Genomic DNA, 23,441 nt, shown 5'->3' on the forward strand with positions numbered 1-23,441 from the left:
AAGGTGTGGTCTGGATGTAGGATGTTTGGGGACTGCGAGGCTGCCAAACCGGAACATGGAGGAAGGACAGAGCAGAGATCTGCCAGTGACCTTAGCACGCAAACCACAGCACTTCTATTGTCCACCAGACAGATAAAGAGCCATGTTCATACATAACCTACTGACAGGGAGTAGAGTCTTTCCGTCATTCTGAAATAGAAATATCTCTCAATCAATCATCCCTCCCAGAAAAAAACAAAACAATCCCATGAACCCAGATATGGAAATTTTACTTTCTAAATTCACTGGCAGTGAAACCAGAGGTAAAATTGAATACTGTTGCTATGGAGATAGAATACAGATCCAAACATACGGTCAAAGGTCACCGCTCCATGGAATGTTCACCGAAGACGGATGAGAGGTGGTGCCCGCCAGCACCTTCCCTGTCATCGTGTGCATGACATGGGAAACACCCCTGTGCTAAATTTAATGGGCAGTTATGCGATTTGTTCAGCAGCTTCTGTGTTACATGCCTTACTCATGGGAACTGTCGCTGCCCAAGGTGACTGATATGTTGTTTCCGACTAAAAAATTAAAAGGCAGGTGGATAAGGGTCAGCAGGCTCCGCCTGCCTCTGTGACTTGGCACATCCTTTGCAGCGGCAGAGCCCTAAAAATAGTCTCATAACAAATACTTCTTGCACTGCGGATGGTGCAGTAATGTCACTACAGAGTGCTTATCTACTCTAATTTTGGACAAATAAATACTCATTTTTATACTAGGATTGTATTAGTTGAAAATTATTACACCTGTTTACTGGTTTAAGATGGTCAAGCATGAATAATTTTATACTTTTTACTGTTCTAGTCCTTTATAATGTAAAATGAATGCTCTTGTGACTTTTAGAAAACAGTTGATGAAACCAACTTGTAATGTAATCAGTGCATAATCATCAAACCAAAAAACAAAAATAATCATTATTTACAGCCATGAATACAATATACATTTGAATCAGTGTACCCACTAGTCTATAAACCAAATAAAACCCACCTGTTGCAACACAATAATGCAAGCTAACCAACAGTTCAAGACACCTGCCACACTAAGCAAGTAATATAAACCTGCCAACAAAAACACTCAGAGTAAAGAATAGCAGTTCCAGCATAAGAACAAACACCTGCTGCAGCACAACATCCGCTAAGTGTTCGGCTCACATTCTATGCAAGAATAACAGCCACCTGCTGGAGGCTAACAATACCCACCGTCTAAACTTGCAAGGAGCCAAGAATGCATTCGCATGAACCCAATACCTTATCCACAGCAGCAAAGGAATGATACTGCGCATGCCAAGTGAATGTCCACTCGTCACAAACAGATACAACCCCATATCACCTTTAGCGTGGTTACGTAAAGGTCGGGACAGCATGAGACAGTGCTTCAGTAGATGCGGTGTGTTTACACCCGAGTGTTGCACTGTGTTTATGGAGGTGTCATGGGGATAGTGTCAGCACAAACACCAGACACATCTTGCATAATCCAGCTGAAGAAATGGAAGGAATGTTAATGCAAAAATGATAAACACTTTACTTTTAGCACATCCTGCACAAACATACACACGCAGAAACGCATGCATGTCAGCGATGAGAGTGTCACTCTTTTTCACCACAGCTTTCCTGATGCTTTGATGTACATGTGGGAATCACAGAGAATTCAGAAAGAATTAGAACTGCAGTTAGACAGTTATTTCAAATCATACTATGCCCATATTTTACTTTCTCAGATGGTCCAGACTGTGCTCTAATTGCTTCAGCTTGGCTCCTCTCTCTCGTAAATTACAAAAGCGTGCATGGTAGCGTTTTACCTTCAGTCAGGCTGCGCTCACCCCCCGGTTTGCTAAAGAGATATGTTGTTTGCTCTGTCCTGTGTAAACTTGCAAATACCTTCCTGACTGATGTCAAGAGATGCTCACGGCAACATGTACAAATGTTGGTGAAAAAGCGATGCAGAAAAGGGCGAGAGATTTCCTAATAGGGTTATTTTTTTCCCTTTTAATTTTACAGCAGGCCTATCTGAGATTTTGGTTGTTTCAACATTTTTGTAGTGAGACAATACAAGGCTTGTTTTATGGGTATGACCTGATTGTTTGGATATGTCAATTTACTGTGTATGGGGCAACTAAAGTACAGGTACCTCCTAACTGTATATAATTCAGAGGCTTTTCAATAAATCCTATTATTCTATTGTAATGCTTAGATATTGGCGACAGTGTGTCAGAGGGGTGGTAATTAAACCTGATTACGATTTAGATGCCTTTTGTGATGATGCATTTGTACTTCTGGCAATTCAGTCAACACATGTACAATCTATAAAAGCTGTCATTAGTACAGAATAAAAGTTAATACTAGGAATTAGGATTAAGCTATTTCCTATTATAACCTGAGATTACACCCACACAAAAGAAAAATAAATCTTAGACAGTTGCCTCGTACTGCCTTTCCTGTAATCTCTATTTAGAGTTGCATGTGTGTTCATGTCTACAGGTAAGTGACAAGACTGTTGATAGTAGAAGGTTGTTTTGCAGTCTGAATTTATATTAGAGCAAACACTGGTTGCATGTCCTGGTAAGGAGTGGAAAAGTAACATCTCAAGTGCAATCTCAAAACTACCAGTTAACCAAAGTTATTATACGTAACTAAAGATAAAATAACAATTAAAACTATCCATCCATCCATCCATCCATCCATCCATTCATTCTCTTCCACTTATCCTTATTAGGGGCATCGAGAGGCTGGAGCACTATGCTAGCTACAATGGGCCCACCCTGGACGGGTCGCCAGAATATTGCAAGTCTAACACAGAGAGACAGGCAACCATTCACATCTATGGGCAATTTAGAATCATAAATTTACCTACCCATATTAACTTCATGTCTTTGGACTGTGGGAGGAAGCCAAAGTACTCAGAGAGAACCCACGAAAACATGAGGAGAACATGCAAACTCCACACAGAGAGGCCCTGGCCAGGTGGTGGATTCAAACTTGCAGTGAGGTGACATTGCTAACTACCGTGCCTCCATGCTGCCCCACAGTTAAAACCAGTTTTTACTAAATAAAATAAAAATAAAATGTTAGCCAAAGTTGTTAGCCAAAGAGTAAGCACTTATAATCCTTCGTTTTAAAAAATATCGTAACCAAGATTTACAAAACAGGCTTTATTTTTTATCTACTATGACTCAAAATGTGTCTAAGGCCAGAAACCCAACAGGAAAGTGTTCCCAAAGGTCAAATCAGAAATCTGTTTATCTATACACTTCTTTAATACTTGAAGTCTTTTTGCAGCCACAGCCATCACCATCTGGTGGCCCTGAGATAGAATGCAGGTTTAACCCTTCTTCACTGGCTTCATTTTTCCACCCAGAAGCTTTGTTCATCTTTGATAAAGTCTACAGACCTGACAAATACCAACAACCTGTCAGTGTTAAAAAAATGAGTCTAAGCTGAACTGAAGCATTTAAAATAAATAAAAATAATCAAACAGTCTTGGCACAGATATCTGCTGGCTATATCAGAACCCCTGTCCTCTCCAGAGGCTGAACCCACCAGAAATAGCCAATAGGTTGCCAGATTGCCTTTCCTGTTTTCTTTTAGGAAAGGCCAGTGGATTTGTATTGTGTAGGTAAAAAGATTAAGTGGGTGTCACAACATTTTATGTCTGAAAGGACCCCTGCAACTATGAACTACTGAGATCCCCTTCACCAAGTCTTCATCTCTTTGGCCTCAATCAATCACTCCACAGGGCCACCACTGTAAAAGGCCTTCTATTAGGCACAGTGAAAGCTGTGTTTACCCAAGCCTAGTGAGTTACCTTGGGTTACTGTAGGAATGGAGGTTGTGGAAACTGCTGGCTACAGACATAATAAATCACACATCACTGAGGATGTTGATATGTACCCTTTAAATGAACCAAGAACTGTTCTTATGTTTTTTGACGGCAGGGAAGATAAACAGCACACAGCAATGTCAACTGTGGCATTGCAACAGATAAATCGTGAAATTAATATATATATATATTTTAAAGTAACTCAGACACTTCTGTAAGGTTACAAAGTTATACTCTATGTCATTTTAACCAGTTTTGACATAGAAAGGCTTGCTTGAATGTAGGCAATGGCTATGCAAGGCTGACAAAATCATTAAGTGAGCATGCAAGGGTTTTAGACACACGTCTCACTCGAAGCGTGTCCCCCACTGCTCCCTCTTGCCCTGGCTTTTCACCTCCCAGACCCCCCCTTCTGACCCTTTTGATGGGGTGAAGGGATCTAGATCTTTGGAACCAGCCAATTAGAGAGTTTTAACGTCTGCTTTGCTAAGCCCTGAGAGCTGAGGGACATTCCTACAATTGGAAGATTGAGTATGTGTGTCTGTGTGGTCCAGATATTACTAGTGTTGTGGGGACCTAAATCTGTTTACTCAGTAAGATTATGGACCAATTTGGAGTGGAGGTCATAGTTACATCATTCTGGTGGCAGTAAAGTAAAGGAAAACCAGTGAAAGCCCCAGAATAGGAAAACATGTCTCTTTTTTTGCTGCTGTTCATCAAAAAATATTGAATGTATTTTTCTAGTATGATATGATAGAAGTGGACCTCTGAATGGAGACAGATTGTGACACAGGTCTAGTTTCTGTGCAAGTCTTACCCAGACTAATGCAAACTAAGGTTTTGTTGCACGGCCTATAAATATTAAATGGCATGTATAGAGTAAGAGGAAAAAGTTGTACACTTGGTGTGCGTGTGTGAACTGGGAGCCTAACTGAGTGTCCAACTCAGTGATTCTCAAAGATCAGGTTGCAACACTGTTATGTGTGTGAATGTGTGTGTGAATGGGTGGATGACTGGTTGTGTAAAGCGCTTTGGGGTCCTTAGGGACTAGTAAAGCACTATACAAATACAGGCCATTTACCATGTTTTATCTATAGAGTTGCAACCAATCTCCAGCCACTTGATTGGAAAGACAGTAAGTGCACTCAGTTTGGCAACCTTTACTTTTTTTTTGCTAAATGTTAAAACCTAGAGCCTTCACGGGTGTTCACCGGATGAAGCAGGTGACCAATATACTGTTAGGCTATTCCAGAGGTCCAGGTTCAAATATGCCCGGGGACATTTACTGTGTGTCCTCCCCTCCTCTCTTTCCAAAGCTTCCTGCCCACTATCAGACCATTATCTCATCATACATCTCAGTGGAAGCAAAAAAAAAGTCTTCACACCCAAGCAAAAAGATAACCCAAGACCCTTCCTCTTTGCCAAATACTTGCATTGGGTATTTCTCCACCATGCCATTCTGTTTCACACCTGCAGAGGATGTTAACTGCATCAGGTCTTTATGTCTTGAATTACATGCCTGAGATTGGGATTCTTAGTAGCTGTCTCATCTATTCTAGCACCACTGAGTAACTTAACCACTATACCACTTTAGTCATATGATAGGCATATTTGTGTCCTTGACATTTTACAATGAAACACCCGTGTCAGCTCATGTCTTGCGAAATAGGCCTCAGGACTAAAATCTGGCATCAGGGGCCCAGTTTAGCCAGTGTTTCGGAAGTTAAGAGTAGTGCCTGATTTGTAGTGTGCTGTTGTGGCTATAGAGGCACAAGCAGGTTATCGACTTATTGCCCAAGTATCATCGAGCAGATCACCAGACTGTAAGCTGATCGAGATCAGGCGGGCGCCTTCTGTGGCAGCTCCATTACAACTGGCATGTGACCGGGTGACTCACATTGTAAAGTGATTAGTTCGAACACTTAAGCTAAACGCGAAGACTATTTCCTGTTACAGTTTTTTTTTTTGGGCATACTGTGAAAGAAAAAAACTATTTTATGTTAGAAATGTACCTTTTTATATGCAGGATATTCTTTATATTTCATTAACATTTATTTGATCTTTCACCTTGAAAAATTAGGTGTTTTATTGTCACTGCTTTTTAAGTTTAAATGTTAATGTCAGTTTATTTTTTGCTGTTTTTGTCTATTCTATTTTCTGGCTTTTTAGTCCTTTTTTAAAAATATTTTCATATTTTAACTGCCCACGTGTTTTAGTCATGTCAGTGACATTTTGCCAGAAAATGTGATCAGTCAGTTGGAATCTGGAACATTGTTTTGATTTCTATATACATTCGGGTGCTGACTTACCCCACTCTTAGGCTTTGCTCCAAGGGCTTGTGGAGATCCTGAAGACAAAGCAGCAGCAGCAGCAACAACAGCAGCATGTGGATGCGTGGGTGGTTGTGACGTTGCTGAAGAGGATCCTAAATCAAACTCCTGCACAAGTAAAAAAACAAACAATATAGTTCACTGAGAACGCCGAACTGCTGCACAGTTTCAAATATAGAAAAAACTGCTGTCACATCCAGCTAGATAACTCAGTTGTGCGGGTACCGGGTGATGCCGTCGATGGAAGGTGGCTGTGCTGTCCATGGAGGAAGTAGCACTGAGGGCATTCTCAATTTCCTGATCTAGCTGGTCCAACTTCATCAGCAGCAGCACCATCGAGTCCAAGCGAGCATGCCCACGCTGAGACAGATCAGTGGAGAACAGTCAAACTCACAAAACTATTAAGACCAGCATTAAATGTGCCGAAATCAATTTGTTCCACTTCTCTAAGGAAACTTTTTTCTCCAGTGTCATCTGTGATCTCTGACCAGATGATCAGGACGAGAACAGAAACATGAAATATATATGTGAAACGTAATTAGAAATGTGACCGGAAAAGCAAAAAGTCAGTACTATACAGTAAGATCAGAACTATTCACAGAGTCGGTGACTTTGTTTTAAAGGCTTATAACTTTTAAGCATGATTTAAAGTACAAAATATATCTAATTGTTCCTTTGTTCTTTGTCCCTCTATGTTCCCCAGCAACCTTCCACTTCAGCCAATTAAAATAGCTGATTTACACATTGTGGCCATTTAATGGCTATCTCTTTTGTTTCGCCTCTGTCATTACTTTAACACTCCACTTATTTGCCCTTTAATATGCTGTGCTAATTTATCCATCTTAGGGCTGTGATAACAAGTCTCATACTGACCTCAGGTGGTTTGACTTGTGCAAGACAAGCAGACCGACATGCTACAATCCAGCATTGCATCACACTCCACCTACCACTCTGTCCTCTGCTAACCTTAAGCTCTATGTTGTTTTCATGCAATTTGAGCAGGAGTAAAACGTGTAATATCCTTTTCTTCACTGCTTAAAGCAGTATGTTTTCATTTCCCTCTGCCTGTCTTATCTTGGCACCGGGTGTGGCTCCCTGCCTGAGCTTTACCCTTGAGAAGAACCCGAGGAAATTTCATGGCTGGCCCATTACCCGCAAACAAACCTTGTTACAATCCCCGCTAACAGATGCTGTTAAACTCTTAATGAGAGTGAGCTCATGGCACACACACAGCCACTGTGACTGTATGCTTACGCAAAGCTACAAAAACTAGTGGATGTGAGGCTGGCTTTCATGCCTGGTTTGTCTCTACATGCAGTACCTTGAAGAGGAATCTTTGGGTTATGCACTTTTTACAGATCATAAATGTGTCTGCTGAAATGGTCAGCATGGTTTAATCATAAATGTGCTAATAGAGTCAGGATACTAAAGGTAGCCTCATCCCTGCGTCTGGCTTCCAGCTCCAACCCTAATAATGTCTTATGACTGCTTCTACATTTATTTTCCAGTTAGTGCCCAATTTGGCTGTCAAAGTCAGATCCTATCGGTTTGCTGAGAGCGCAAATAGACATGCCGTGTGTGTCGGGGAAATGCGCTTCACACTGATGCATTCACTGACATTTCTAGCTCGTGGCAGCGCGCAGCTCGTGGCAGCGCGCAGCTCGTGGCAGAGCGCAGAGCGCAGCGCTACGGTCCCATCTTCTTGGCAAAGTATCACAATGAAACATTGTACCGTTGTAAAACAATGACATCTTTACGAGGCCTCGCTGAATGAACAAAAGCATCTGGCTCGGGATGGCAAAAACAACCACAAAACGGCAGAGTGAAAAACAAGTGCAAGCGTAAACTTCAGTTGCCTCGGAGGCAACGTTTTTAGGGGCATTCTGGTGGTTTGGGTGTTCTCAGAAGGTTTCTTTGCTGTCTTTCCCATGTTTGAGGTTTCTGTCACATTCCACTTAACTTCCTGTTTTTTTGAGATGGGAGATGTTTCCCACACTGTTTGAACTCTTAGATCCCTCCTTCCCCTTAACTTGTTCTTTTTTCAAGACCCCTCAGTCGCCTGTCTTACAGCCAGTCTGCATCCCATTTCTCAGACCTCTGCATTGAGTGGGCTCTCTTAATTAATACAGACAAAGAGGCCAAAAAGGAAAAGAGAGAGCACTGAGGGTGATGCTGCCAAGTTGTCTGCTGACTGTTGAGCCAGTTTGGCCTTGGGGTCAGGATAAGGCCTTGTTGCTAAAACAAATAAACACAGTAACAAAGCCCAATATCAGCTTAATCTCAAGCTGTTATGCAAACCAGATGGGTTTGTTTTACAAGCTGAATCTGTAACAAAAACTTGGTCTACTGGGGGATGCAATCATTAGTCAGTACAATATCTTGTCAGAGATCATTCCAGGCTGCTTCTGTCATTATCCACTAAAGAAACTAACATAAGCTCAGTAATTCTCTTCGTGATATTGAAAACACTCTTCTCCATTTTTTATGTCCCGTGGGATAAAGCTTTACATTTTTAATTTATATTTTATCAGCATGGTCTTCTATACGGCACAATTCCTGCGCTAAACTGGACACACAAATCACGTTGCTGTCAAAGATGAGGCAAGCCATCACCATATGGTAGATGAATTGTTGGCTTCTTCCACTGGCTTAACTGCTCTTTTCAAGTTCCAAAATCCTGCTTTTTTGGTGGGGTATTTAAAGTCATCATTTCTAAGTTTGAAATTAGAGCCAGGGGAAAATGTGGCACTGGTTTTCCATGTCTCCCTGTTGGAGTATGACCTATTGTTTTTGGCAGTTGGTGGACTGACTTCAACATTAGTCATGGCTAAAAGTGGCTCCAAAGTTTCTAAAAAATTTATGTGGAAATAATGCTATGATAATCTTTAGGATTACACAACCCATAGGCTTTTCAGGAACACAGCTATAACCAGAGTGTCAATATATGACACATAAACCACTCAGCACCAGCTGATTTTATGGTTTCTATTCTAGACTACAAGCCAAATATTTTTTTTATTGTATGCCTGCATTTTATTCTACTATTAGGAAGGGGTTGTGGTATATTATTAGGGTCATGGCAGCACACATCAATAGATTTATATACAAAACAACTGAATATGACCAAACAATAGCACAATAATCAGCACTATTTTCACATTATGTAAACTATAGCCAACAAGCTATAGTTAACCACACACTACACAGTTGCACATGGACTCCTTTTGTTTCAACAAATAATGAATGAGTTGTAATAACATAACTTATGTCATCACATGAGAAATTATAATTGCTAACAATACGGTATATTCAAAAATAGAACCCAACCGATATATCAGCCATGCCAATACCAGCTGATATTGGCTATTTGCCGATACATTCATTTCAACATTTATAACAGGCGATACATGTAAAAAGTAAAGAAGATTCAGGAGAAATACTCTTCAACCATGTTATGGGTAATAATGCAGCAAACTTTGCCCACCACTCTTAACTTCACTTATGGCAGCATGTATCTGGGGACATCACAAACACAAGAGCCAGTGGATTAGAGCAGAGTCAAGAGTGAACGAATAATCCACAACTTGTGACGGAAAAAATGTCATATTATCTTAGTAGGGACCCATCAATAACTACACACAACAGGTGTTAGGGAAATCTATTTATGCTTTGTATCGCTCAACGAATAAATATCAATTGGCATATCAGATATTTAAATCACCAAACACTGGTATGAGCCTTAAAAATCCTATATCAGTGAGTCTCTATCAGGAAATATCTGTGTGGCTCTTTGCAGTTACCTTGGCATTCTTATAAATGGTGTTACTATAAATATCTATACTTCTGATTAATGCAAAATAGGTGAATTAATATGAATATGAAACGTTCCACGAGTTTTTATAATAAAACAAACTCAGATGTGTCACTGTTTACAAGAGTGTGATCAATTTGATCTTGAATGTCACACAAGAATTTAACTTCTCACAATACGTTTCTTGTCCAAACAACATGCCTTCTTAATGGGCCCTGAGTTGAAATTAATGGGCTTCTTACTGTTATTTTAAAAGGACTGAAACTACAGCAACTTATTAGCGAATACAGTTTCAATTGTCTGATTGTTGCTTTGCTTCACTGATCCCAAATCCACGAACTGCTTCTAAGATTTTTGGTATATTTTTGCACCACATAAGCATGCTGCTAACAGTGTGAAAACAGCACAAGATACAGTATTTGCTAGAGAAAACAGTTTAAGCATTTCACCCTAGAGATTACTTTGAGCTTCCAACCCCTCTGCGTTCATGGTCTCCATGCCCTTATAGGACCTTGTTTTGCAATGAGCGGTTGAGAAAAAGTACAACATTTCACAGACCCCCCCCCCCCCCCCCTTCCACACAGCCCCCTCACAGATCTGTAAGCATGTGAGAGTGAAGTCAGTGTTTTCCGAGACACTTGCCAGAGTGTGGGACCAAAATTATGTGTGCCCAGTAAGTGTCTGTTCATTAGAAGCATTCAGGTCACAGAATTACAAAGACAGAACTTGCAAAACTGATCTAAACTAGTATACATGTAGTACATGTAGTAATTGTACATCCATTACACTTCTGTATCATATTTATTCTTACCTTTCTCAGCCGCACTTTGAACACGTTGTCTTCCTTCTGATCTGCATGCTCATATGTTCCATCTAAAGCCGAACTGCCGTCTTGTGTATCGTTGTATATAACTGAACGTATGTCTTCCCTTGACGCCTCCATTGTGGCTCCTGGCTGGTGGTGTTCTCTGTGACCATCTGCCACCTCAGAGGCAGGTGACTCACTGAAGTGAGGACCTGAGGCTCGGTTACCATGGAGTCCCTCGTTGACCTCTGTAGAGCATGGTGGCAGGTTTTGCGTGTGTTGTTCAACAACCTCGTGTTTATCATCCAAACAGCAGCGCTCAGCAGCTGGATTTGGGGTACTGTTAACATCATTATTCTTTTGAGCATGAAGTAGAGAGCTGTCTTTTGCCTCCACAGGGCTGATCTCTGGTATAGTGTCCAGTTTTGAACAACTATATTCTGTCTGATGAGGAATGGCGAGATCCTCACTAACAGGCACTAAACTTTGGTCAGTATTTCCCAGTGACTGACTTACAGAACCTTTCACATCCTTATCTGCACACTGTGTCGTGTTTGTCCCAATGGCATCTCCTGCATGTCCAGAATTCATTTGTTTAGATGACACGTTGCTGTCTGCCATTAAAGAGCAGCACTGATTTATGACACTAGCATCAGATGATTCAATAGGTCTGACGTGTCCTTTTTTCTCGCTGCTTTCTGCTTGTGCACTTTTCACTCTCTGGGGCCTGCTCTCCGCTAACATTTCAACATTGTGCTGCTCCAACAATGTCTGGTTGGATATTTCCCAACCATGATCCTTATCCAACGGTCCAGCACAGTCTTCATGGTCCCGCTCTTCTCCTATAGTGACTCTTGAGAGACAGCTCAGTCCTGTATTTTCATTTAGAGTTCCTAGGTCACTCAATCCATCTTGCTTGTCAGCAGAACATGCACTCCGGCTCTCAGATATTCCTTTGTCACATTCTCCATCTGCTACTAATGATTCCACAGTTTTGTTGATTAGCGCCAGTGCTTCACCACCCTCCATATTTGCTGAGCTTAGCAGAGCATTCATACCAGGCTGGTCAGAGATGACAGTCTTGCTTTCCTCAACATCTGGGAGATCGGTTTGAGGTTCCTGTTCGCCAGCAGAGCAACAGTTTACTGTGGCCCCAGTGATTTCAGGAGGTCTGCTGTAACCCTCTCTATGGCTCCCCTTTGTATCCTGATGGTTTGGAACTTTGCCAGGTTGCTCACCAGCACATTCAGACAATGGAGGCACATTGTTGGAAGAGATAGAGACATATTGTTGGTGAGAGATATGTGTACTTTTAAAGACCCTGTCATCGCACATGCTGTGATTCTGGCAACTTTCTGTGCCCAAATCACTTTTATTATCGATAGTTTTATCACTGCTATCAGTTGCACAAGAAATATTTGCACTAGACATACCACTGTTTGAATTACAAAACTCTCCAAAATTCCCAGGGCTTGCGGTTTGGAGATCCTCTGAGTCAGAGTCAGTCTTTGGGAGTATGCCAGCACCCACCAACTCATAAGACCGATCCACTGACTCCTGTAAATCCTTTCCATTGTTTTCCATTAGTTTTAAGTGTTCCGGTTCAGTATCATCATTCATCACAGAAGCTCCCCCTTCACAAGTCTGAGCAGGGTCATCTATAGGCAGCTGGTGGCATCCCTCTGGCATAGAGGAACACCTTGCCCGTCTACCTTGTTTCGAACCCGCAGAAGCCATCCATAGCCCATCGCCTTCGACCCCATGACAGCAGACGAGATCCAGATCATCATAGCTGTACTGTAATCCTGACGGGTGAGTCACATGCTCCTCCCAGCTTCTTTTACGTATGGCAACTGGCATGATGGGCAGCCAATGCTATCCCATAAAGCTGCTTTTGATGCCAGGTTAAATAGAAGGGCCAGATCTGGTGCAACAAGAGGAGAAAAGGAGATAAGAAATAGCCAGTGTTGCAAAGTTTTCACTTTGCAGGAGCTGAACGTACAAATAATGCTTCAACTTTCAAGTAAGCAATCCAAGTGTATTAATTTAACCCAGGAAACCGATTTCTTTTGAAGTTTTTCCATATTTCAGCTTGGCAACTACAAGTAAACTACTCTGATCTCTAACAATTGTTTAATTTTTTAAGACGGAGAAAGTTTAAATCGTTGAGATTAATGTAGACATCCCTCCGATTGTTTATCTTATCACAAACAGGAAACTGTAAACAAAGCAGTTTGTCAGATTTGCACCATTTTAACAGTGAAAAAAAAAAGAGTCTGAAAAAGTGCTGGGTGTTAGTTAACAGTCTTTCTGCACCCATTCACCTACAAAAATAAGAGACTGAAGTAGATTGAAGTAAAACTGGAACAGAATCCAACACTATCACAGAACCAAATGCAAGTCTTATCACAGAATTCAAAGTAAGATATACTGCATTACACTGCTCTGTGTTTTTTCTTCCTTTTGTGGTTGATTTCAATTTATAGATGTGAAGAAACATAGTGTAAATCATGGAAGATTTACACTACTCCGTAAATCTGCTATGTGTCGAGACAGACAAATAAAATATTTTGATTAAAGAGAACCATTCTGTACTATGTAAATAACACAATTCAAAACAACATAGCATAGCCACCTTAAGTAGTCTGTGACAAAGAATCTGATTTTTTTTAAGTGTATTGAAAGTATTTTAAAAATGGAAGACCTGCTTGAAGAGTTTCTTTTCCCAAATATTCATTTTAAGTCATAAGGATGGTGGTTCTAACTGCCATTTGCACCCTTTGGCACAAACATGTACCAGATTTGGTTATATGTAAAATAAGGGAAAGATCCAAAAAGCAGTCGCTCCTCTTACTTGCACTCCAACGAACAGCTGACAGCCGAACTCCACATTCTACAGTGGAGGAACACTGATGTTTACTTCTCATAAATACTCCAGTGATGACACATTGTTTAGCAACATAATCTGAAAGCTTTTGTGGAAATCCAGAAGTGGAATATATAATCCAAACCAAAGATTGCAGATCAATTAGTTCCTGAAATGCAGTTTGCCAAGAGATGTTACTCAAGCTGACTTTTCATTCATCCATCAAAAGAAATCTGTCCACGTTTGGGAAATTTTACTTCACTCTTTCCAAGCAAGAAGTCCTTACTTTAAGCTATACGAGCCTTTTTCTAGACTCGAGTCAGTATCTTCGCAGTAAAACTGTTGGACAGGCAGTGAAGCCCCCAGAGGAAGGCAGAAAGCCGGGAAGCAGTGAAAAGTCCATGGACAACTTCCATCTTGATCACATTATGGTTTTTGCTGACGCTGAACGCTCAAGAGTCGGGGTGGTGTAAGAGGGGCTGGGTTTTCTTTTCTCCCGGCCCTCCCTTCTCTCCTCCGCTCTATCCTTTTTTCTCATCAGGTCCCCTCCCCGCTGGTTTTGACAGTGAGTCTGAGTCACATCTCAGGAGCCCCATCCCCCGTCTCACAGCTCTCGAAGCACACCATACACTCCACCCTCCTCTACTGTACACTCACTACTCGCTATTTCAGAAATATTGCTTCTCTTTTCAGGAGACATTTTCTTCATTCTTCTTTAGCTCCCTATTTCACCGAGCTGGGAAGGAGGAGTTGGCTTTGATTAGTAACAGACAGGCTGCTTCGTAAGACTTCGGGCTGCGAGCCAACTGAGATTGCTCTAATGTTTTGGCAGTCATATCTGCAGCAAATTTGTCATCTTGTAACTACAAGTATTCTTAGATAAAAATACTGGCACTCGTGAAAAAAATACAAGGCAAGATATCTTTATAGTTAATCTGGTTGGGGAGAGGTATTTAAAAATACACTAAAATGGTAAATCATATTTCAGCATTAAAACATACTTTATAATAATGGAGACGGCTTTAAAAGTGCTACGAACCTGACAATTTTCTTTTCAAGGAGATTAAGTGGGAAGAAAAAAAAATATTTAGGACCAAAATACCAGCAATTCATTTCCTAATATAGTAATTTCTCTGTGAAGCAATTTGCAGAAAGAAAGGGCAAAGCTGGCAATGACTGCTCTTCATATCACAAAGACCAACTGACATAATTTGTTTTTAAACCCATAGTGAAATTAGGATCATAGCACAAGCTGAATATTTCATTTGGAAAGCCCGGACCAGTTGAAAACCTCAAAACGTAAGTAATCTCCTAATTTCACTAAAAGTTCAGCTATGATCAGATTTATAATGAGTGTTTTTTGTGTTGGGTTTTTTTTTTTTTGTTTCAGTTGGATCAGCTGCATACCAACAGGGACAGTCCAAGCACAAGAGAAAACTGGAATGAAGCCCCCTCCAACTATCTCTCTAACCCCAGCCTCTAACCTCTGGGTCATCCAGATGTGAGTTGAAGCTTTGGATGAGTCTTTTCTTAGGGGCTGCACTGGGAAACTGTGCACTACCATAAATGTTGCCTCTCCGGGGACACAGATGGTCGAACTCAAGGGCAAGCCATCCAAGTACAACAAGACTCTGCTGTTGCATGTCACATGATGCACTCTGCACTCTTACACCAAGTGCCATGTAATGAAATGCAGATTTTTTTTCGGTTACAGAAGCTTCCATGTGGATACAGTTGGTGTTTGAAGTGCGGAGCCCGACACAGAGCATGACTCAGGCTATCCACTCATTATCTCCTGCGGACGTCCAATGCTGCTCTATAATTTAAAAGGCTATGCCTTCCCCTGCCAATCACACCATCTTGCTTGTCCTCAGGGCAACTGGTGTACGTCACAATCTGATACACCAGTGATACTGTGAAAACACATATTTAGGCAACAACATGTGCAAGAGAAGATGCCCATCAGCAATGTTTCTGTGTGTGCAGTTGTGTGTGAACTGGAAGAGCAGCGAAGCACTAAATGTGGGAGGTTAAAGCAAAATGTAGCTTTGATGTGAGTACAGATCTACAACTACTGTGGAAGTTCAGGGAGGGACTAAATACAAGAATGTGAACATACCAACCATGACGTAACAATATGTATGCTGACCTTCAGCTAGGAAACTGTTAGGAATGTTCTCCATTCATGAAGACAAAGCTTGCCAGCATGCCACCAATTAATATTTAACACTGAACACAAAATACAAGTAGGCAGATTTAAATGATGTACTTTGCAAAACATACATGAAAATACAGTATATAAAAACATTTCTACATTTCTAACACGCTTGAAAGCCAATATTTGGTATGACGACCTTTATTCTTCAACACAGTTGTTTTAGGCAGGCTTTCTTCTAATTTCTTTGAGAAGTCTTCAGGAGTAATTCTACAGGCTTCTGTGAAAGACCTTCAAAGCTCTTCTTTGGCTTTTGGCTGCTGTTTGTTCTCTTCCCTATCAAGATGATCCCGTACTTCTTCAATAAATTCTGGGCTCTAGTCAGGCCTGATAATGTCCTTCTATCCAGATATGCTTTTACTGCATTGGCAGTGTGTTTGGGATCATTATTGTGCTGAACAAATGAAGCCATTGCCAATCAGAAGCTTTCTAGATAATATTGCAGGTGGATCAAAATCTGACAATGCTTTACTGTATTCACAATTCCATCAAGAACTGTAGCTTCATTTGCTGAAATACAGCCCCAGTACATGACAGAGCCTCCACTGTTTTACACCCAGGCACCCACAGCTGACAGTCTCTCCTGACAGTCTCCCCTGACCAGCTACATATATATTGACGAGAATTTGAAAAAACAAAAATTGATTAATCACTCAATAAGACCCACTGATTTTCAATCCAGTTCTTATGTGATTTAGAATACCCCAGTCTTTTCTCCCTGTTTGTCTTCCTTAAGAATGGCTTCCTGACATCCAACCTTCCACTGAGACCATTTCTGATGAAGTTTTGGCAAACAGTAGATGAATCAGCTGAAGGGCCAGATGTATCTCTCATGTCCCATGTCTGGTCTTTGCTGGAGTTTTTCCAGTGACTTTTAGATGCTGTTCATCTGCTGCAGACATTTTTGTTTCTTTTTAGGTCTCCCTCTCCCTCCAAGCACTCTGAAATTGGATGATTCTTTTTTGTATCATTGTGTAGATATTTGGTCATAAATCACAAAGCCAGTTTAGCATTCAACTACATAAATAGAGACAAGATTATGACACAAATCTATGACAATACCAGGACAGATCATTTGTTTTTAACTGATCTTTAGCAGGAAGCACAAAAAGGATATGAGATATTTCAGGGTTTTTTAATTGGACTTTCTTCATTTATATGGGCACAGCGGATTTATCCAAAGGATTCTGCAATATTTCAGTCTGGCTTTACCAACAGATCTGCCATCCATTAAGTCATGCCATAAGTCGTGTTTTTTATGGGAACATGTATTTGCCTTAGGAGTCACTGTTGCAAGTCAAACTCAAAGTCCCACACAAGAAAGGATGAGCATGACCATTTTTATAGGCATGCAATAGTGCGGGTCACAAGTCTGGATCAGTCACATACATGGATAAGAAAGGACCATTCATGATTCACCCTATAATCCCCCACTGTTCAACCCGTCAGATTCTTAAGTGGAGCAACGAGGGCCCAGAGGAAACAACCCCACATTCCTCACTGATATAGTTTATTATTGGAAAAATAAGTCAGTCTAAATCATGTGCATTGAAGAACAGTGTTTGCCCATGTAGGAAAATCTAGGTGACGTTTGCAGAGAAGAAAAATACTGTCCCGCCCATAACTGAGTCATTTTCAGTGCTTTCATATACAAAGACGGCTTTGAGTAGATCTTGTTGCTCTTTTTTAGGGTTTCTTTAAATAACTTTAAAAAAAAAAAAACACTGTACTTGCCTGGTAGTTATGAGAAGTTGTGAAAATTGATCTTAGGTTTATTAACACTAAAAATACAACAAAACAAAGTTTCTCATCAGATGATCTAAATATAACATCTGCAAACCACACCGAGCTCTTTGCAAATCTTTCCTGTCACTTGCTATGCCCTGTGGTTAACAACTCTTTTTGTCTACAGTCATGCTAGTCTAAATAACCGTGTTTGAGGGCTGGGTGGGAACTTGAGCAGTCACAGTATTCTTGAATGAAATATCTCAATGAATATGATGCAACTTAAGAGGTTTGCCTTGATGTTTTGATTTTAAAAACTGCTTTTGTTCATTTTTTGATTTTGACTTGCTTTGTTTATGTGGGTCTAACCTCAAAGACAATGTTGTGGGAGAAACCCAGAGGCCCACTGATCACAGGTCATAGTGTGACTCCAACCGTGGGAACAGGAAGTACAAGTTATTAAGAATACAGACCATAATAGGCTAAAATAATCTAATCTTCCTAGGGAAGGGGCTCTGTGTCTGTGTGTGTAAATGATGCAACTGAAGGACATTATAACTGTGCATGATGGCAGTTATATACGGTGTGGATGTATGCAACTGTAATAGACTACATTTGTTTTTCAAATCAAATGATGGGCTTTACATTTGTATGACAACAGTGGAAACAAAATCCTCACACACTCATAAAAGTCCCACCAGTGTTCACAGTGGACCATCCGGCCTTTCTTTTTTTGGTCTCTTGCATGGTTAAAGAGCTTGGACAGCCAGCATTGTATTGCCATTTCAGAAGTCTCATTAAGAAGGCACCCCCCCACCTTAAAGAGGTCCCAGCAGATGGCTGCCCCTTCCTGAATCTGGTCTTCCTGGATGTTTCTTCCTGTTAAAAGGGAGTTTTTCCCTTCCCACTGTCACCAAGTGCTTGCTCATAGGAGGTCTGATTATTGAAGTGTTCTCTGTATTGTTGTAGGGGTGGTGAAGAGAAAGCTGAGCGTAAAAGCGTAGCTCTCAATTTACTGTTTAGTCTACTTTCCTACCCTCACCTATGGTCACGATCTTTGGTTAGTGACCAAAAGAACGAGATCACGGATACAAGCAGTGGAAATGAGCTTTCGCCGAAGGGTGGCTAGCCTCTCCCTTAGAGACAGGGTGAAGAGTTCAGCCATCTAGGAGGGGCTCGGAGAAGAGCCGCTGCTCCTCCACATAGAAAGGAACCAGTTGAGATGGTTCAGTCATCTTACCAGGATGCCTCCTGGGCGTCTCCTGGGTGAGGTGTGTGAGGGTATGTCCCGCTGGGAGGAGGCCCCGGGGCAGGCCCAAGACACTCTGGAGAGATTATATCTCTCAGCTGGCCTGGGAACACCTTGGTGTTCCCCGGAAAGTCTGAAGGAGGTGGCTTGGGAAAGGGAGGTCTGCGCTTCTCTGCTTAGGCTGCTGCCCCAAACCTGGCACTGGATAACCAGAAGAAAATGGATGGATGGATGGATGGATGGTATTGTAGGACCTTTACCTTATGATATAAAGCATCTTGATGACTGTTGTTGTGATTTGCTGCTATATGAATAAAATTCAATTGAATTTATCAGAATTTTTCTGAGCTGAATTGAAGTGAATTGCACAGTCACTCACTCAGTCACTCACTCAGTCACTCATTCAGTCACTATTTCAGTCATGCTGGTTATGGTGTGTTGGCTTTGTCTCACTGTGCAAAACCAGGCTGATGGAGAGCAGACACACACTCCTGTGTAAATACATAAATAAATAAATTTGACTCTGACTGTCATTCACTGCATCATTCAAAAGCAGGAACCTGCAATGTGTGCTACCGTACCATAGTGGAATATTTATTTAGCCCCAATTCTTTTAAACAACACATATTTTCAAAATATTAAATATATAATAATATATAAATGCTGGAGTTATGGCACATCTGGCCAAATAGGACTACCTGGAAGGGGGATTTGAGTCTTGCATGTATTGCTATGTTTGCTATGGGTGATTGTATTCTTAAAAAGCTACAGTTATATTTAAGTTCCTAATTATAATTGTTTACAATTATTCTATAAACCTTACATTGGCAGAAACAATAAATGCTCTATCTAGCTTCAGAGTATATGTAACCACAGCGAATGCTGAATTTCTTTTTTTCTTTACTTTCACAACTCGCAGTCTTTATATAAAGCCACTTTCAGCTGCTCCCTGACTACAAATGACTACAAATGCAAACAACTTATTCAAAACAAGATAGTGACAGCATCACAAACTGGCATCTTCCATTTCCCAGAAAGTCCCCTCCTAAAAAAACAGCAAACTTTTATTGGTGACCTCATTCTGGAGAAGCAGGCATACTGTAAACAAAAACAGCAGCCAAGAAAGCCATTTCAGTTTTTTTTATTTTATGAGGGGAAGTCCTAAACTATCCAAATAAAGGACTTAAAGAAGGAATTGTAATCTCCACAGAGACCTTTATGAAACTGTTACTTCTGATTGTGACCGTATGAGAGTTACTTGACACTCCTTCTGAAAAACAGCCTTTCTCTACTAAAGCTGATGTTGTTTACAGTTAGGAATGTGAATTTCAAACATCCTGTTTAGGCAGTAACTTTTTCATCTAAGGAAGGACAAAAAATAAAATACAACTTTTTATCTTGATGCTTGATGGCCCAGGTAAAGAAATCACAGAAAGTTGATTCTGTTCACTTGTGCTCTGCGTTTTGAGTGGGAGAAACGTTTCATCACTCATCCAAGTGAGCTCTCCAGTCACTAAAGAAGACTGAAGAAGAGGCTGTAGAAGTGAATGACTGACAAAATGTTTCTCCCACTGAAAAAACAATGTCCAGATGAAAAGAACCAACTTTCTGGGATACAACTTTTTAAGTAAAGGCAGACTATTCCAGTGGTTCTAAAATTACCCAGAGGTTCCTGAACCACAGCTAGTGGGTCTGCATAGCATCTATTCATCGGTTTTCTTGCACTTGTCCATCACTAGGGCGCCATTCATTCCACCTAACACAAGGCATAAAGCAGGGTATACCCTGGACAGGTCGACAACCGTTCATGCTCACAATCATACCTAAGTACAATTTAGAATTGACAATTAATACTGTAAAAGGATCCCAAAACAACTAACGAGAGAAGCCATACAAGCATGGGGTAAACATGCAAAATCCCCACAGAAAGGTTTCAGCCAGGTAGTGAATCCAAACCCAAGACGTTCTTTCAGTGAGGCAATACAGTTAGGTTCCCCCCTGTCAGAGAGGAATGGATCAGGCCCCGCGCTGCACAGCTCTGTTTTGAAGTCGGAACTTTCAGCCAGATTACCTGTCAAATTGGTGTTAGTATTATGAGGCAGCAGAGAGGTCTTGTAAATTTCTCTCCCCTTAAAAAAGTCACTGGCCCCCAAAATTTTGGATCTCAACTTTATGGATCAAAGCCTGGTAAGGTGGTGATGACAGCTGGATTTGATCGGTACACTCTGGCTCAAACACATGCCTCAGAAGCGTATAAGCGTCTGCACCTCAGCATATTGTAACACCTCTGTAGCCTTAAAGTAGCACAAAGAAAGATGAATTCTTACATATACACAAGCTTATACGGTTCTGCAAACACACGGTCATGAGGACTTGCTAAAGTTTACCAGATTTATAAAATAAAAGTAAATCTGTCTGTTCTTGAATCATATTTATTTAAACAAGATACAGACAAGTGATAGAATTACTTTACTCGTCTTGGAAGACATTTTGAAATGTAAGCAATTTATTAACGCTTAATAAAATGCACCAACCTTGCAGGATTCCTTACACAATCCCAAACTGGACAGTGTCTGCGAAGTGAGAAACTGAATATTTATCCTGAAGTCTTGTTGTTCATGAGGAATTACTCTGCATGCTGGACCAGACCCCGTGCAGTCCAAGTTAGTGAGGTACTACACCCTCCCACCCAGAATTCTGCTGAACATATGCAGCACTGGCATTAATTCATCCAGCTGAGAACCAGAAAAAACGTGTTGTCCTTGGACACTGTTGCCACAGCAGCATCAGCAGGAAATACTTCAGACCAAGAGTCAGAAAATGAGGGGCCAGGAGTCGTTTCATCATATGATGAGCGAGACCTCTGAGCAGCTATGTTTCCGCTCCGTGTTCATTTGTGTTTCAGTTCCAAGCGAAACCTCCCTGCATCTGCACCGGTGCTCTTACATACACTTGAAACTGCTATTCGGGTGTTCTGCAGGATCTGAATTAGCTTGCTTTTATTATATGCTGATTTTTACTGAGAATGAAGATTTGCCCCTGTGTTCATATGGACTTCAGAGTTACTAAAATATCTTTATGTGTGAAATTTTACTTTGCAGGAATGTTGAATTTGTCATTTAAGAAAGACTACTCCTACTCACGGTTACTTTTCCTTACAGTCTCCCACCTAGTGTGTTTATTGCAAAATCAGAAGCAAAGCATTTCTTCATCATGATATTGTGTGCGTTCAGTCCACTTGGAAGTCGTGTCTTCAAACCTTCACATTAAGACAGGAAACCTTTTGGGTAATACATTAAACTATGTTATTGTGAACTTGGGCATATTGTAAGCTGTTTGGTTATCAGCTTACAATATGCAAAAAAGTTCAAAGAAAACAAAAATATGACTCACAAAGGGGCAGATTTTCAGGACTACAAAAGTAGTGAAACAAAACACCTCAGACTCTACTGAACTACACCTTGCCCTTACTTGGACTAAATTAGCGTGCATCTGGGATGCTAATTTAGTCCAAGGGTTAGGGTAAGAGTTTGGCTAACCCAGTACAGTGTACAGTGATTCAATCTGAGTAGTCATGAGCTAGAAGGTCTACAAACACCCTATCCTCACATTTAAGCTGAGGCCAAAATTCAAGCGCTGGAGTACTCAAACAGAAGGACTGCAGGTGTTTGCCTGTAATTAATCAGGTAAATACAAGTTGATGGTCTTAATGGGATGACCTTTGCATTTCCTCAATATGTTACATACACATGCTACTTGATTCAGAGCACAAAAGTGAGCGAATTTACCGAGCCGAGCGAGATTGTGAGGTCCATTCGCCAGCTGTACAGACACTCCCTCCCTTCCCCGTCAGAGTGAAACTGCGCACACGACGTGCAGTGGGATAAGTAAACGTTTCAAGTGCTATACAAGCTCACTCATTTTTATACAGTCAAAGAACAGCTTTATCAGTAAATCACTCAATTTTATCACCTGAACATTAACTACCTTTGGAGGCTAAATACCAACCACAGAGGTGGCACACTTACCAGACCGGAAACACACCCGCGTAAGCTTAATTTTATTCTTCATTAAGCCTCAGCACTCATTTCAAAGATATATTTTGTACCACTAGGAAGCACGCGTTATTTGCTGCTATTAAGCTACTTTCATCCACTATTAATCACGACCACAAACAGCAGTTACGTCTTTACTCCAGCAAACGGCGCCAAATTCCACACAAGCCGCTGGCGTGCAAGCCGATGTGCTGCGTTCAGGCACAATGCGACAAATATAGATATTTTAAAGGATTTTTTGTTAATAAAATACCTATTTAGCATTCGTTAGTTTTACTAGATCAATGTGTTGTGGCTAATATTTTATAAGGTCCGGGGGTCCCCAGCTTAAAGTGTTCCTGGATAAGTAGTCAGTGGTCTTTCAGAAGAGTGTGCTTGGTGGTGATTCATGTTTCATGGCTGTGAATGTTTGGTCAACGGATCAAAAAAAAAGAATAGAAATTGAAAATTCAGGCTTGGACAAGTTCAAGTGTAGTGACTCGTCTACAAAAATGTCGTGCAAAAGCTCAAAAGCGTCAAGGACACCT

General features: G+C 40.9%; 1 protein-coding gene and 1 long non-coding RNA gene across 5 annotated transcripts in view; one reads left to right on the forward strand and one right to left on the reverse strand.

Moving 5' to 3' along the window:
* dlc1 (DLC1 Rho GTPase activating protein) overlaps positions 1-23,067 on the reverse strand; it is a 94,647-nt gene extending 71,580 nt beyond the window's left edge. Inside the window, exons 1-4 of one of the 4 annotated variants that reach the window (XM_082536260.1) lie at positions 22,888-23,067; positions 10,811-12,728; positions 6,414-6,548; positions 6,168-6,296 (exon numbers count right to left, since the gene is read on the reverse strand). In XM_082536260.1, the coding sequence (XP_082392386.1) occupies positions 6,168-6,296; positions 6,414-6,548; positions 10,811-12,664 (2,118 nt within the window). In that variant the 5' untranslated portion in view covers positions 12,665-12,728; positions 22,888-23,067. Of the gene's footprint in view, positions 1-6,167; positions 6,297-6,413; positions 6,549-10,810; positions 12,729-13,658; positions 14,169-22,887 lie in introns of those variants that run through there. The other 3 variants (XM_082536259.1, XM_082536258.1, XM_082536261.1) reach the window with 3 other exon arrangements.
* Positions 12,776-15,892, forward strand: LOC309708323. The gene is made up of 4 exons (XR_014277230.1): positions 12,776-12,827; positions 14,900-14,969; positions 15,061-15,171; positions 15,385-15,892. It is a non-coding gene; the product is annotated as an uncharacterized lncRNA (long non-coding RNA).
* Positions 23,068-23,441: the final 374 nt, after the last annotated feature.

The sequence above is a fragment of the Aulonocara stuartgranti genome (assembly GCF_965226115.1).
Source record: "Aulonocara stuartgranti genome assembly, chromosome: 6".
Lineage (NCBI taxonomy): Eukaryota > Metazoa > Chordata > Actinopteri > Cichliformes > Cichlidae > Aulonocara > Aulonocara stuartgranti.